General features: G+C 40.5%; 1 protein-coding gene across 2 annotated transcripts in view; it reads left to right on the forward strand.

The window, feature by feature from the left end:
* Window positions 1–6,100: 6,100 nt before the first annotated feature.
* slc8a4a (solute carrier family 8 member 4a) overlaps window positions 6,101–15,581 on the forward strand; it is a 16,144-nt gene continuing 6,663 nt past the window's right edge. The window contains exons 1-4 of one of the 2 annotated variants that reach the window (XM_020600493.1): window positions 6,101–6,861; window positions 7,067–7,201; window positions 9,413–10,764; window positions 10,909–11,426. In XM_020600493.1, coding sequence (XP_020456149.1) covers window positions 9,421–10,764; window positions 10,909–11,426 — 1,862 coding nt within the window. In that variant the 5' untranslated portion in view covers window positions 6,101–6,861; window positions 7,067–7,201; window positions 9,413–9,420. The remainder of the gene's footprint in view (window positions 6,862–7,066; window positions 7,202–9,412; window positions 10,765–10,908; window positions 11,427–15,581) is intronic. The other variant, XM_020600492.1, reaches the window with a different exon arrangement.

Here is a 15,581-nt window from a genome sequence, read left to right on the forward strand (position 1 = left end):
CTCTGCTCTGCATCTTTCTCTCAGACACATCCCTCAGATTTCTCCAAAAACATTTAGATTTGTCTTTGCTGACTAAATAATTGCAAGCTAAATAACTGAGGTCTAACAAAAATTGAACCAGAAACCTGCTGATTTAAAAATCATTCCTGTTCTTAAGCAAAAATCTCCACAACCCACATAAGTTAATTGGTTCACCTTTGTATTGTCTCCCACTCCTTTGTCTCTCTGAAGTCCCCTTTCTTTTAATCTCTTCCAGAGATTTTAAAAACAGACCTGAATGTGTTTCCTGAGTCTACTGTCTCTGTCTCTTCCTCTACTTCTTCGACTGCGAGAGAAATATTTCCATCACGCTTGATGTTATAATGATCGACCAATAGGGTCGCTCTGTCTCCCTCCCTCTCTTATTTGCTTTCTCCTTCCTCTCTCTCCTAGTCTGTCCCTCCTCTCTGTCTGTCAGCCTCCCTCTCCCTTGCATTTATACATTTCCATAATCTCTTGTTCCCCAGAGACCGATGAGGGGGCAGGGCAGGCTGCAAATGTTTTTCCTTTTGTCTGCGTTCCTCTCTCTCTCCATCTCCCTCCCTCCCTCTATCAAGCCTTTTCACTGAAGCCTTCAGTCATCCATCATTTTATAAAATGTATGTCTCTTTCATAGGGGGTGTCATTTCTTTCAATTCTCTGCTCTGTTAGCTGTTCACTCAGCATTTATTCAATTGTTCAATTTCAGTTAATATAAAAATCTGGGAGGAACAACTGCACCATAATAACACAATATACTCAAATGGCATATGTGAACGTATTGTAATTCAGCACTGTCTCACTATAGTTGGCTAACAATTAAACTGTTTATTACTTTTACTTAACTAAATCATTTATCTATTAGTTTTAACAAACTATTTCACCTGTAGTCAGTCTATAGCAATTTCATCTGCAAGCTCACTGATTTGTTTAAACTGTTTTCAACCATATGTCCCTTTATGCATCTAGCAGATATAATGCCATTCAATTGGAAGCATCTTTGTGTGCATGTGACATCTGTAAGTCCAATATTCTGTATGCGCTTTAGCTTCATTTTTCTGTCTATCACCTCCTGAGGGATTCTCTTAGTTCATCATCACGCGTGACCCTTTTCACATTTAAGCAGTCATGTGATATGTTAATATATTGATTTGGGGTGTTCATCTCACTAAGAATAAAGACACAGATCCAGTACACATTTCTTCAGTTTTAAATGTTTAGGAATCTGCTTCTTGCCATGTAAATAGCTGCCCTGCGTCTTGTCAATAATTCCCACACTCATCATGTCAGATTTCATGTACATAACCATGGCCTGTTAGGTAGCTCCCACAACAACACTGAATTATCTCCACTTTTCAGTAATTATTTTTGGACTTTTAGGTTTTTTTGTACACTGACCAACAGAAATCAGTTACTGTCAAAGTGAAAACAAAACTCTGACATTAACAACAGAAAGAATGTTGTGGTGCATGTGTCCAGCTGGATACACTGCTAGTCTCTACAGTTTCCAGACTCTGTGTTTTGTGATCTGGGTTAGTGTGTCCCGTGGTTAAGGAGTCGTTGCTGTCTATTTTGGTTCACTTTGTTGTCAGTGGCTGGGGATGCCTCTCAGATGCCTTTAGTTGTTTTATTTCTAATGCAAAGTTGGTTGTTAATCTGGCAAACTTATGACACCCATCACAGTGTGCCTATCAGTCAGTGTCCCTTCAGTGTTACAGTTGTTAGAGGGACCTTGCTCTTTATATGAGCTGCTGTCAGATGCCACAGGTGCTGAGCATTGCCAGGCAGCATTTTGGCTCCACTTTGAGCCTGTAGCTCAAAAATTCATAAATGCCACAGGATGATTAGCGTTTCTGGAGAGGAGAGAAACAGGAAGACGTAAACTGAGAAACTCTCTCATTAGTTATGGGTGTCACTTTAAATGTTAACCATTTCCAATGCTTAATGAACGCAAACCACTGGGAGAAGTCCAAAAACGGTTTCTTCCTCTGGTTTTCAAAGTCAAAATTTTGAATACTTTGTTTTCAATTAAACTATTACATTTGACGTTCATCCACAGTAAGTACATGTAAACAGCATTTTAAATGTATTCTGAAAGTGTTCCACTTATGTTCTCTGCACTTATTTATGTAAGTGTCTGTATCCATTGGGAATTAATAATGTGGATTTTGTAAAATGTGTTTCAAAGCAATGTTTGTTTGTTTTGTTTTGTTTTGTTTTGGGCTTTTTTGTAAACTTTATGATCTGTTGGTCACATGACTAATCATTGGCCTGTATAAGGAACGTGGAAACAATTCCATCATTTGACTTCTGTTCATGTTATTTCAAGACAAACTTACTGGTAGTGCTGACCCACAGAGAATATAAATCTACTGTTGTCCCATTGTTGGATTTAGGCTTCCCACTAGTGGTGATGGTAAGTTACTGCAGCTCCTGAGGTATTTTCACCTCCTTGTCTGTCATGAAACCTCCTGCAAAACCCTTGATTACTCTAGTTACATGTCAGTAGGATATACAACACAAATATAGTTTAAAAAGAAGTACAGATTTTAGATTATGATTTAATGCTTCATATTTCAGTGACAAGATAGATACTCTAAATACTTTTTACAATTGTGCTAGTCCTGTGAATGTATTTTTTTTTATCTTGTTAAAGCATCATGAAAGTGATGTTTTGAAATATACAGCAGGTGTACTAAATATTATGAACTAACATCTGGATAGCAATGAAGACTGTCAGATTTTAAATCATCCACAAGATGGCCACATGTGAGAGGCAGTGGAAGCAACAGATGGTCACGTTAGGTGTCTAATAGTGGTGCCTAATTACAGATGACTCACTCACCAGAACTGCAAGTTCCTCCAGTGGTTTTATTTGGTTTACATGTAGGCTTTGAGTCATCCATGCTAACTCATTTGATGGGGAAATTGCATCCATTTAAATAGAAGTCATTTAATCTGCAGATCCAAGATCCACAGCAGGAGCATCATGACTGCAAAGTGGCCTGAAGACTCAATAACCACAGTCACACATCCTGAGTGGCCTGAGTGATTAAGGCAGCTTGGCCACAGATGAAGCAGTGCAACCAACAGCTGAGGACAGTGTTTAGTTGGATATTATAGAAATGACTAATTATTGAGAATGGGTACAGAGCAATGTGGAAGTCATCAGCTACTGTATGCTACCAATACAGTAAAATATAAGGAAGGGTCAATTTAATGCCTCCTGACCTGCTAACCTTTGGGCCTAAATGAATTGATTTTTTTCTAATAGCTTTATTGGTCACTGAAAGAGTAAAAACATAGGTACTGTATGTAACAGAACATTCAATAGGCACAATATGTCACAGAGGCATTAAAAGGTAGTACTTAAAGTTTCTCTTTACAGAGCCTCACTGACAGGTTTACAATACCAAACTGCTTCATATTATGGTTAAAAACTGTTGTGGTCAGTAGTGCACAGATTCTGCTTGTTAAGAATCTCTTGGTGCTTCTTGTCTAACAGGATGCACTAGTCACTGAGATGCAGCAGGATTATGATGAATTTTACAACTGTTTATCATGCCATACAAACACCTATAAACGCATCATCTCAGCATATGATGCCCTTTTGGTTTGTTACACAATAAAACTATCCAGAGCATCTTTATCAATGGCCTAAGCAGCAAAGAGGCTACAAGACTTTATACTGAACCTGTCATCTGTGACAGAGCAATGCCATGCAAAAACAGCGACAATGATGCAAAAAAGTCTGACAAGCTAAAAAAAAAAATGCACTAGAGTCTGCCAAAAAAGGTAGCTCAGCAGTACAATAAAGACGTCCTTAACAACTGTGGATACAGTGCAGGAGAACAGTTACCGTAGCAACACAAACAAATCCAGTACAGTCTTCATCCTCTGAAATCAATATTTTGTTCCCTTTGAAAACTTTTCAGGTAATCTCTGTGTTTTCTGTTGCTGGTGTTCTTGTGCAGTGGCCTCTCTTTGGCATATGGTAGCACTACTTGCTGATCTGGAAGAACAAAGACAGCATGAGGACTGATATAGTTTTATATGAAACACTTGTGTCCTGTTTCAGAATGCCTAACATCAAAAAGCTAGCACAGTGCACACTGTAGGCACACATTGCAGGCATTGAGGTGCCATTACTTTGTTGAATGAACACAGGGACTGTGTGTAAAAGAAACAATCTCATACCAACTGTTACTTAGTTTTTTCTTTGCACGTAAATCAAACTGTATGTCTCAGCAAGACACAACAAAATGATTTTTTAAACAATATTGTTTCATAGCTGCAATGAACAACCCAGAAAAATGCACTAAAGCACTGGAGTCCATGGCCAGAGGGAACAGATGAAGTGGAATTCATAGAAGACCAAGTAGCTGCTTTACAGAAAATAAATTACTTCCTCTGATTACACCAACAGGAATGTCATTTTTATTAGATCAGAAAACTGGAGTACACATGCTGTCCCAGAAACATGGGCATTCTCTCACATCCCACAAACCTTTTTCTCACCAATAACATTATGGGGGGGATTGTCATTTCAAACTTTACGAGGTGTGTTGTTGACATTTTGTTTTCATCATTCAGTATTAGGGGGTCTGAGGCACTGTCCATGGTGCTGAATGCCAGTGGCTGATTCTTCACAACAAAGGTTGGATGGTGACATGACTCAAGCTGGCTGGGCTGTGACTGACATGTCTACTCATTTGGACATATTGGAGAACATGAAAATCTATGCTGTGTGCATGTGGGGAAGGACCCATCTGTATCATAGTGCATGTGACACCATACATAGCTTAACACTCCCTGTTAAGCTATGTATGGGCACAACACAGTATCACCATCTGATTCTTCTTTACAGTAAAGCTAGTTACACTTTTAAATGGAAGATCCTGCAAAGATAAAGACAAAAATGTAACTAGTTCTAAGAGTAGGTCGTGTTTCTGATCATATTCAAATTCAGAAATGTATTTAATTTCTTTAAACATGTCTGAATATACCTTAAAGTGATGAGTCCACTCTACAGGAGCAGAAAATTCCTGTGCTGCTCCTCCTTCAGTGCTTTCTGTCCCTCAGATCTCCGTCTCATCGCTTTTATTTCTCTCTGAGGTTATTTCTAATCATCCCTTCAGATGGGTAATCTACAGTGCCCACCTTTATTACAGGCAATCATCCACTAATAAAACCTAAATTAATTTTATTCAAATGAAAGCTATATTTTTTTTTTTTTTTATTTTGCAGTAAGGCTCTGTGTTGTTTTGTCCAGTCACACTGTTGTGACAAGTCCACAGCTAGTGGATGCTTTTGGTTAGAGACATTCACCTACCCACAGTTCTGACCTGAACACCTGAAAGGTCTGTTATTGCAGTTAATAAGCAAAGAGTAAATATACTTTAAACTGAGTGAGCATGCTAATTCTAATATGCTAAATGTTAGATGCTAGATAGTTACAGTGAATAACTGTAAATGTAAATACTGACATATTACCTGTGGGTGTGTTAATATTCTAACATTAGGATTCAGCTAAATGCAGTTTAGCCTAAGTAAGAAGTACTGTATAAATGAATCTATCCACTGTATAAAGGTGGTCCTACAATTCCCATAATGCAACTCAGTAGTATTTTCTATTAGATCTCTGGCTGTTAAACACCGTCATCTGTCAGATTTCATACCTCTGGTTTGTTCTTCTGTCATTTGAAGTCCTAAATCAAGACAACCCCACTGACATCACTCTGGCATCATGAGGGTTATTTTGTCCAGCGCTACAAAAGAAAGTCCATTCATGACAAGGACATTTACTTTTATGTTAATTCTGGCACAACCTAAGACCCAGTTTAACTTTTTTTAACCCCACTAGTGGAAAGAACAAACACGGCAAAGTTCTTTATCCATTTCTACCAGTCCAAGAATGTGGTTTGATAGTGTGTTATGGGCAATATGAACTGGACTAATAAAACCGGACTGTCAACCTTTATGCTTTTACTTTGCTTTTTTAAATTTCAGTTTTTGTTTTTCTGACCCAGTTCCTTGTTTACTTACCAGTCTTATAATAACGTGTATCATGAATTTACATAATATAAATTATTTCAGGGCAAAACGTGTGTGATGCGCAGCCAGGAGGACCAGCCGTGCGTGTAGCAGTGATTCTGAACGTCTCCTCCCCTGTTTCTGCAGTGTTACCGCTTTCCCTTCTCGCTCATCGTTTCTTGTGCCAGTGCCGTCCACCGCAAGAGTAAGACAAGCCTCCCATTTGCATAACATCACACACCACTCTTTCTTGTCTGCCACCATCCCTCTGCTTGATATCCATCTTGTCCTGATCCTTGTGGTGTGTGGTCTGTCCTCTCAATCTTTCACCATTCATTCACGCCTACTCTCATGTGCAGTCTAGGCTCTTTGCGTTTTCCAGTTCAGAGAGAAAAGCAAGGGAATTTTTTCCACTCAGTTTCCACAAATTGACAGTTTGGAGGAATTTCTGACTGATACAAGCCGGACGAATGAGAACAGAGACATTCGTTTAATTGATTTTATGCAACAACAAGCGCACGTATCCAGAGACGATAAAGCTGAAAACGCACTGTGGTATTTGAAAAATTACTTAGCTTTGCGGAGGGTGTTGTCACCGTGGAACAAAGGGACAGTGTTAAGTTTGCTGAGGACCTGTCAGAAAAAAAACCAGCGAAGCACTGGGGAAAGCTACGCGTCACATCCAAGACATCAGCGCAACAAGGCAGCAAGCACCATTACACCAGCCTGCTGTGTGAATGGCACACGGGAGTCTTCCTCTGCTGAGCTGGTGCAGCGTAGCCGCGCTGTGACCACGGTCCAGGGTTTTCTGTGAGTATCTGGGGGACCACTGTGCGCACCACACTGACCGCTCTATTTTTCTCCCGTGCACAGCCTACTGATGGGGTAATAGGCGTTTTCCCTGCACCTGTAATGTCCAATAATCTGGCTATATGAGAACCCATTTGTAACTTAACATTTTAACATTCCGTCTTGAGTCTGCAATAGTGATGATTTATTTGTATTTTTACTCCAGCTGCTAAATCTACTGGCCCACATCTGGCTTTTAAAACTCTCTTTACAATTCCTTACTTCAAGATAAACCGTCTTTCCACGGAGCATTTTGAAAGTGAGGTTCATCTGCTAAGGCCACAAGTTCCACCTTGAGCAGGTGAGTAATGCATTGCCTTGGAACATTCTAAACAGAACATATATACTAATGTATATAGTATATGTATATGTACTATATGTATAACTGAATGAGCAGCTTGGTTTTCCCCATTATGTTGGGATCTAAAGTTTACACCTGCATGCAGAAAACCAGTAGTCTTTGCTATTGATTTCTGCTCATTGATACTGTTTTGCGTTTTCTGCTAACAGTCAGTTTCCTTTTTTGTTTACATGTTGTCTGCTTCATTTTCCTTCTATGTATCATTTTTATGTCTTGTTATTCCTAATAGAGTATGACATCTATCAGCAGTCTCATTACCAATGAGTCTGCCACCCTTTGATAAAAACACCGTCTCATAAAACAGGTGCTGGCATCAAAGTGTTGGCTCATTATGTACAAGTGTTTTCTTGTCAACCTGAGACCTCCGCTTCTCAAACAGGAACACTTTTGAGGAGTAAATCATCAAAATTGCATTTGGCTCAGAGAAACTTTTACATATTTGGGTAATTTTGAAATAATTGAACATACATGACATAGCAAAGTGGCACCTTGCTGGGCATGTCACTAGTTGAACTGAGGTAAAAAAAGAATCAATGTTAAACATCAGCAGTACAGAGAATTGTAGTTTTGTTGCTGAGTTCCAACAAATGTCTTTGCTAAGGCTCAGGATTTCCAAACTATCAGAGTCAGCTGAAACCCCTTTAACTAAAAATCCCTGCATTCTTTGGGGAAACAACTGGGTGCCTCTAATAACCTGTTGCTCCCTGGTGATCTCACTGGGGAATGTATGTAAGTGAAGAGTGGATGACACCAATAGAAAGACACTTTTTGTCTTCATATTATTGTCAAACAACATGTTTCAGTCCTGTATTTCCACCAGTTGGAGAGCTTGCTTTTACCATAGTAACGTCACCCACTCACAATTTGTGTAGGGTTATTTTTCAAATGAAAGCAATATTAGGTTTTTTTATTGTTGCTGAAAATGAACAAATGATGTGATGACTGATATTGCTCTGGGATATATACTTTCCTCTAAATTACTCATGCACAGTCTTGTACCAGTGACTTTAAGATTATGGATTTCAGACTGTGTATCAAAAATGTCTGCCATTCCTTTGTTGAACATATATAGATGTTGTGTTTAATTTTTCTCTGGTTCTTCGTGCTTGTAGCAGGAGTTGCTGTCCATAGTGCTGATCTGGCTGATTTCACTCAGTCTAATGAGCAGACAGGTGCTGAGTTGTGGCATAAAGACATTGTTGCACAAATACAAAATTAGTAATTTATTTATAAGCTAACAGAAAACCAAATTTCTACAGCTGCACTGCACTACTTTATTTTGTATAGTCTTTATGGAAATGGGTTAAATGTGCACTTTTGTTATTCGGCTCAGATCAACAATTGCAGCTTTTCTCTGCTGCATGTCAATGGGAGCATGTGCTCTACATAAGGCATTGTCAAGTCTCTTCTGCTGTAGGTGTAACATATATTTGACATAGATAGGGCCTAAAAATTTTAATTAGGTTAAATTGCTTGCCATTTCCTCCCTTCTGTTTTTACTGTTCACTTTGATCTTTGTGAATTCTCCAAAGAGCATTGACCTGTAGTCTCTGAATTTGACGCTATTGAGATGGCAATACTACTGCCAAAAAATTATGTTTTGCACATAAAAATATATAAGACAGACTGGATTTGAGAGGCATGGTGCACTTCAGGAGATCAGGGCTGTTTCTCCTTCAAATAATATTAGAATCTATTGTATATCAAGAGGTCTGATCTCAGAACAGCTCAGAAATGCTGCTCTTTTCTTGTTATACTCATTGTCAGTGAAGAGTATTTTTGGAATCCTATCCAACTTGACAGTACATGGTGGACTGAGTCAGCTGTTCTCTTAATACTACAGGTGCAGAGGGTAACATTTATATTGCTACTTAGAACATAATGACTACATTATATGTGTGGGAGTTTGAGAGGGGAGTTCAGTACCAGTGACTCAGCGATTAGCAGTTGCCAATATTTTTAGCTACCAAACTCGGACCAGCCAAACTGTTGGATCCCACATCATTTGCATACAAAAGAGCATGACTGTGAGGATTTGTGTGATGTTTACCCTTTCCTTATAGAGGTTAGTTCAACAATAGAAATCAGAATGATGAACATCTCAAGTAACCAATATGATGATCTGATACTCCTTTTACTCCTGTCTCTCAGACGTCGCCATGTTGCTGCACAAACAGATGCTGAGATGCACTCCACGTGTGACCCCATATATGTCCATCTCTCTTCTGCTGGTTCTGCTCCCGGGAGTCACTCATTTCTCCCATGGCACTGCCAGCTATGAAGATACTGGCAGCACATTAGGCAACTGTTCCAGTGAAGATAACTGCTCTGATGGTGTGGTGCTTCCCATGTGGAACCCCCAAAACCCAGCAGTGGGTGACAAGGTGGCACGCGCCATTGTTTACTTTGCAGCTCTCATATACATGTTCCTGGGCATGTCCATCATTGCAGACCGCTTCATGTCTTCTATCGAGGTCATCACATCGCAGGAAAAGGAAATCACAATCAAGAAGCCTAATGGTGAAACGACAACAACTACTGTGCGCATCTGGAATGAGACAGTTTCTAACCTGACCTTGATGGCATTGGGTTCATCAGCACCAGAGATCCTGCTGTCTGTCATTGAAGTGATTGGCCATAATTTTGAGGCTGGAGCTTTGGGTCCCAGCACCATTGTGGGCAGCGCTGCATTCAACATGTTTATTATTATCGCTATCTGTGTCTATGTGGTGCCAGAAAGTGAAACCCGCAAAATAAAGCACCTGCGGGTGTTTTTCGTTACTGCTGCCTGGAGCGTGTTCGCCTACATCTGGCTGTATCTCATCCTATCTGTGTTCTCCCCAGGAGAGGTGGAGATTTGGGAGGCCATCCTCACCTTCCTTTTCTTCCCTCTCTGTGTGCTGCAAGCCTGGATTGCAGACCGGCGCCTGCTCTTCTACAAGTATGTCCATAAGCGTTATCGTGCTGACAAGTCCCGTGGCATTATCATTGAGTCAGAGGGTGATGCCATGTTCACTAAAATGGACTTGGAGATGGACGGCCAGGGCATGAACTCCCATACTCACCCCAAAGAGGCTCTGGATGGGATGCTGGAGGGGGTGGAGGAAGGTGGAGGAATGACCTCAGAGCAAGATCAAGAGGAAGAGGCACGACGGGAGATGGCTCGCACTCTGAAAGAGTTAAAACAGAGGCACCCAGAGAAGGACATGGAGCAGCTGATTGAGATGGCCAACTACCAAGTACTGGTTCAGCAACAGAAGAGCCGGGCCTTCTATCGCATTCAAGCAACCCGCATGATGATCGGAGCTGGGAACATCCTGAAAAAGCATGCTGCAGACCAGGCTCGGAAGGTGGTGAGCTGTCATGAGGCCAGTGGGCAAGAGGAAGATCCCAACACTGTTTACTTGCAGTTTGACCCCTCTCACTACCAGTGCTTTGAGAACTGTGGCTCACTAAAGCTGTCAGTGAGCCGGCATGGAGGACAAAGTGGCTGCACTGTGAAGGTAAAATAATGATAGAAATATTATAAATGTTCAAGGTAAATCTAAACTCAACTTTAACTGCTTGGGGCAAAAATATGAATAATTCAGCATTAATGTTATCATTAAACATTTACTAAACTTTCTTCCTTTTGCTGTGCCACACAGGTGGACTACCGTACAGAGGATGGGACTGCCAATGCAGGCTCAGACTATGAGTTTGCTGAGGGTACACTGGTCTTCAAGCCCGGCGAGACGACAAAAGAATTTACTGTTGGCGTTATTGATGATGACATATTTGAAGAGGATGAGCACTTTTATGTGCGCCTTAGTAACCCACGTATCGTGCACCGAGCTGAGGTCTCCATCCTAGAGCCAAGCTTTATCACATCCAGCAACAGCATGGTGGCCATCCCCTCCCACGTTCCTCCAAAGGCAGCCCTGGGCAATGCTCACACTGCCACGGTTACCATCTATGATGATGACCACCCTGGCATTTTTACATTTGAGAGCAACTCCACCAGGGTCAGCGAGAGTATCGGCAACATGCAGGTGAAGGTTCACAGGACATCCGGGGCGAGGGGGAAGGTGGCAGTGCCTTACCACACCACTGAGGGCACTGCCAAGGCTGGGGAGGACTACGAAGAAGTGTCTGGCAAGCTAGAGTTTCAGAACGATGAAACCATGTAAGTGGTGTGTGATGAGATGTCTTGATGTTGCTGCTCATCACTTGATCAAGCATCACAGCCCACACATTGATATGTCAAACACTCCAGCTAGATTACTGTAGGTTGTCTGTTTACCCCCTAAAGGATCAAAAGACTCTTTTTGTGAGTCATAGATATATTCACTCTGAGAAGTTTAGTTCTTTCACAGGGATGATGTGGGAGGATAAGAGGATATAATTGTGAGGCAGATAATGAAACCATATAAAAGAAGAATAACAATGAGAAGGAGAAAACATGCAGAAGCAGGTTTCTATGAAAAAATGCAGAATTACCATGCGATCCTTAGGGGGGTTTATGCAGGTTATATGGGAATTTACTGCATTAAAGAGCAATAAAAACTACACTGCAAAGGAACAAAGGAAGTGTGTGCGAGCAACGGAGTAGAGGAAGAAAATCAAATGGGTGATGAGGGGGAGGGGAGCAGGGTTGAGCAGCTACTGAAACATGTTATGAAGCCTGTGTGATCATTTTAACTACAGCATTCACAGATGCACCAACAGAGAGGTAGATAATAAGAGCAGGGAAGAAGCATTTTTATGTATGTATATTTTAGTATGACTGTCTGTTTTGCATTGCTGTACAGGTGTGTTTGTCGCATTGCTTATGCACATGTATTTGTGCATTTACTGGCTCTTCTGTGTGTGCATATCTAAGAGGGTACATACAGTAGGTGTCTGTCTGTGGCTAAATCCATTAAACCCACATCAAACACAATGCTGCTCCAAAGGGGAACTAAAAAGAGGTTCTGGAGCATCCTAAGCAATTAAAGAGAGTGAAGAGGTGTTAAATGAGTCCCAAACGTTCTGAGCATAGTGCAGAGCTACAGAAGCTGCAGTTAATAAGATAATAGTGCGTAACAATGTGAAATGAGAGGCAGGTGGCTTATCTGCATTCAGATGGAGATTGAGCATTAAATAACATCTTTACTTACCGAGTCCAGACCGTGGTCATCAAACTGGAGCAAGCTGATAATGACACAATTAAGCCAACTTCAAGTTTACACTGTTTGGATTAGATCAACAAGAGGTGTCACAGAGTTTATATTATGTGGAGTCATGCTCCCATAGAGTTTATATTATGTGGAGTCATGCTCCCTGCAACAGCTGCTGTGCAGCAGGAGAGGAAGGACAATGGTGAGCAGGATCCAGAAGAGCACTTTGCTACCAGAAAACTGATAAAACGAAAACCCAGACACAACAAAGATGCAACTGTGCTCAACTGCTCCTTTGCACCTTTGAGCTGCAAGCAAGGACTTGAAGGAGAATGCAGGAGTAGGTGCAAAGACTTCACTCAGATCTGGAGTCAGAATCAGCATGTGCAGTTGGGTCAAGTCACAGCAGCTTCCTTGACATTTTAGAAGCTGAATATTGAATCGAAGATACCTGCTATCAGAGAGTTCAAGACATTTTATTGCTATAAATGGGCATCTTTCACTTAATCTGCTACAGACTAAAAGCTGGTGTACACTGTTGAGCCATTAAGTTGAAGATCTCAGATGAACAGATGGCTGCCAACAGGCTCACATTTTGTTCTTGCTTTATCCTACTCAGATGTTCGAGTCAGACTAAATCTTTTATGAGGCTGTTTAATTTGGAGCACTCACTCAATCCTGTTATCAAATGCAGATGAAGCACCATCACTACGGGGTCATCTTAAAGCATGTTGAGTTTGTATCTACGTGTGGATTGTTGTCCCTGAGCTGACAAGTTCACACATGCTCTGTGTTAAATGTATGTCTGTGCTCCATATCCAAATTTCATCCTTCAGACAGAGCTGGCTTTTCCTAACAAAATATTCCCCTTGGTAGGACAAATGGTTGACACAGCATCTGTCCTCCAGGTAGCTGTGTGTGTTTGTTTAAGTGCCTATAGTTTTGACGCTTGTGTGTAGCTTCGTCTTGTATCTGTTTTTGTTAGCACCACCAAATGGGTGGCACTATACACTAGCTGAGGCTGAAAGGGATAACGGGGGCAGTTACATAAGCTAAGATGAAAGGGATGTGAGGAGATCATTTCTGAAAGGAGAAATCAATACCCTGGTGTTCTCTAGTTCTCTTACCTAATCCAGGACCTTCTCATATATGTGGATAAAGGAGGAACAGCAGAGTCAGAGAGGGGAGACACATTCAGAGGAGTTAAAACTCTCCCCTGTAGATGCTTCATGGTAGAAGAAAAGGTTTGCTCCATTCAAGTAGCAATGATTCTTCCTTTTGTTTGACATCTTGTTTTATCTCATATTATTATGAGAGCCAAAGTCATGATGCCATTTACGAACTAGCCTCTGTTCCACTAGCTTTTGTAAAATATGAAGAATAGTCCTCAGATTTTCTTTACATATTCTAGCAGTACTAGTGGCAGCACAGGTACTTAATGCCACCATAACTTGATGTATTCCATGTCTATAAAACTTACTATTGTAAGTGTACTTTTCTAAATCGTTTTTCAACGTTCTAGTTATCATTTCTGCTGTCTGACAAGTCATCTCAGTCCTACTGTTATTACAGACATGTTAGTGCACCTGACATATTGTCATGCATGTTTCACTCATTCACTCATTGCCCCTAGTGGCTTCATTTTTGTTAGGGTCTCAGGAGGACTGGAGCCTTTTCCAGAAACGTTGAGGGTAAAGGCATAAAATCACACAATCTGCCTGTAGGCAGTTTGGCATCTCCAGCCCTCATGACTTACTGTATATGTCTTTTGACCGTGGGAGTAAACTGGAGCATTCCTTCCAGACCAGTGCAGAATGTTAAGGTGAGGGAAACTCAACATAAAAATGCTTTGAAGCTACTTTAAGAGGCTGTTTGGTCCTTCTCTCTAGATGTGACAGTTTGAACCACAGCACCACCTTTTCTCATGTTAATCTAGGTTCATCAAGATAATTAACTTTACAGACAAACCTTATATATATTTTACAAATTCAGATGAGATACCTTCTACAGTTCTATAAGCACTTAAAAAAAGAGCCTTGCAGACTTTCTGCAGTGTATTGCACTCATGCAGCAGAATTTACAGTTCGTTCAGATGGAAGCGAGATTGGTCTTCAGAGCAGGGTGTGATACGTAGCTACTATGACGTCAAAAGCTATGCCAGGGATGGAGAGATGGCTTGCTCACTCCAGCTTTATCTACCATATAGATATGACAGTGGTATCGCTCCTCTCATCGAACTCCCAGCAGCTAAATGAATAAGCATATTTCCCAAAATGTAAAACAATTCCTTTGTTTATTAGCTTATTTGCTACTAGCTGGTCTAGTCTTGCAAGACCAGACCTCAAACCAAACACATTTCTTAAATCCAAGAAACCCAATTAAAATATTGTTTCAACACTGTAAATGGACATCAGAGTTGATTCGAGTATGTTTATTTGTGTGTTATAGTGCAGGTTTATTGGACATTGCTGTGAGGTCAGACTTCTTGCATACTGACTTAAGCAGAATCACAACCAGTCTGCAATGCTCAGCTACCGTCACCTTGCCATTAGCTGAATTTAGATAGTTTATAGCAGAAACTAGTTTTTATTTATATTTTTGATCATTTCATTGAACCAGATAATTATTGCAATTTCACTGAGGCTGCTCATTTGTTGTAATTATAGTTCAATCAGGTGAACATAATATTCATTCAAATGCTGAAAATAAAAAAAATGTAGAATAAAACATAAAAAACATTAAAAGAAGACATATTTATGAAACAAATTAACAATAGATAGATCCCAACAATACACAAGTTAATCTTGTGTGTTATCATCACCCACATTTTATCTGAAATGCGTGCCAATGAACATTAGACTCTGGCAATGGTTGAGATTTAAACTGCCACCTCATCAGCCTGGTGCAGTATGTGGAAAGGTTTGAGTCACTAGTACAAAAAATAAAGTTCTGTGGGTTTCAACTGTGTTTGCTGGCACAACGTGAATTTTTACATTTGTAAGTGGTGCTTTTGGCATCATTTCATTATTGCTGTTCCCTGGCTATTGATATGGAACTATGGATAGATTATATAGTACGTCCATGGATATATCCTGTTCATCTTGATGCAGTGCAGCAGGACATAAATGGCATTTTTCCATAGCAACTGAAAAATCAGATTTTATTTTAAGGCCTCTCTGTCC

Source organism: Monopterus albus, unplaced genomic scaffold, assembly GCF_001952655.1.
Source record: "Monopterus albus unplaced genomic scaffold, M_albus_1.0 scaffold47.1, whole genome shotgun sequence".
In the NCBI taxonomy this organism is placed as follows: domain Eukaryota; kingdom Metazoa; phylum Chordata; class Actinopteri; order Synbranchiformes; family Synbranchidae; genus Monopterus; species Monopterus albus.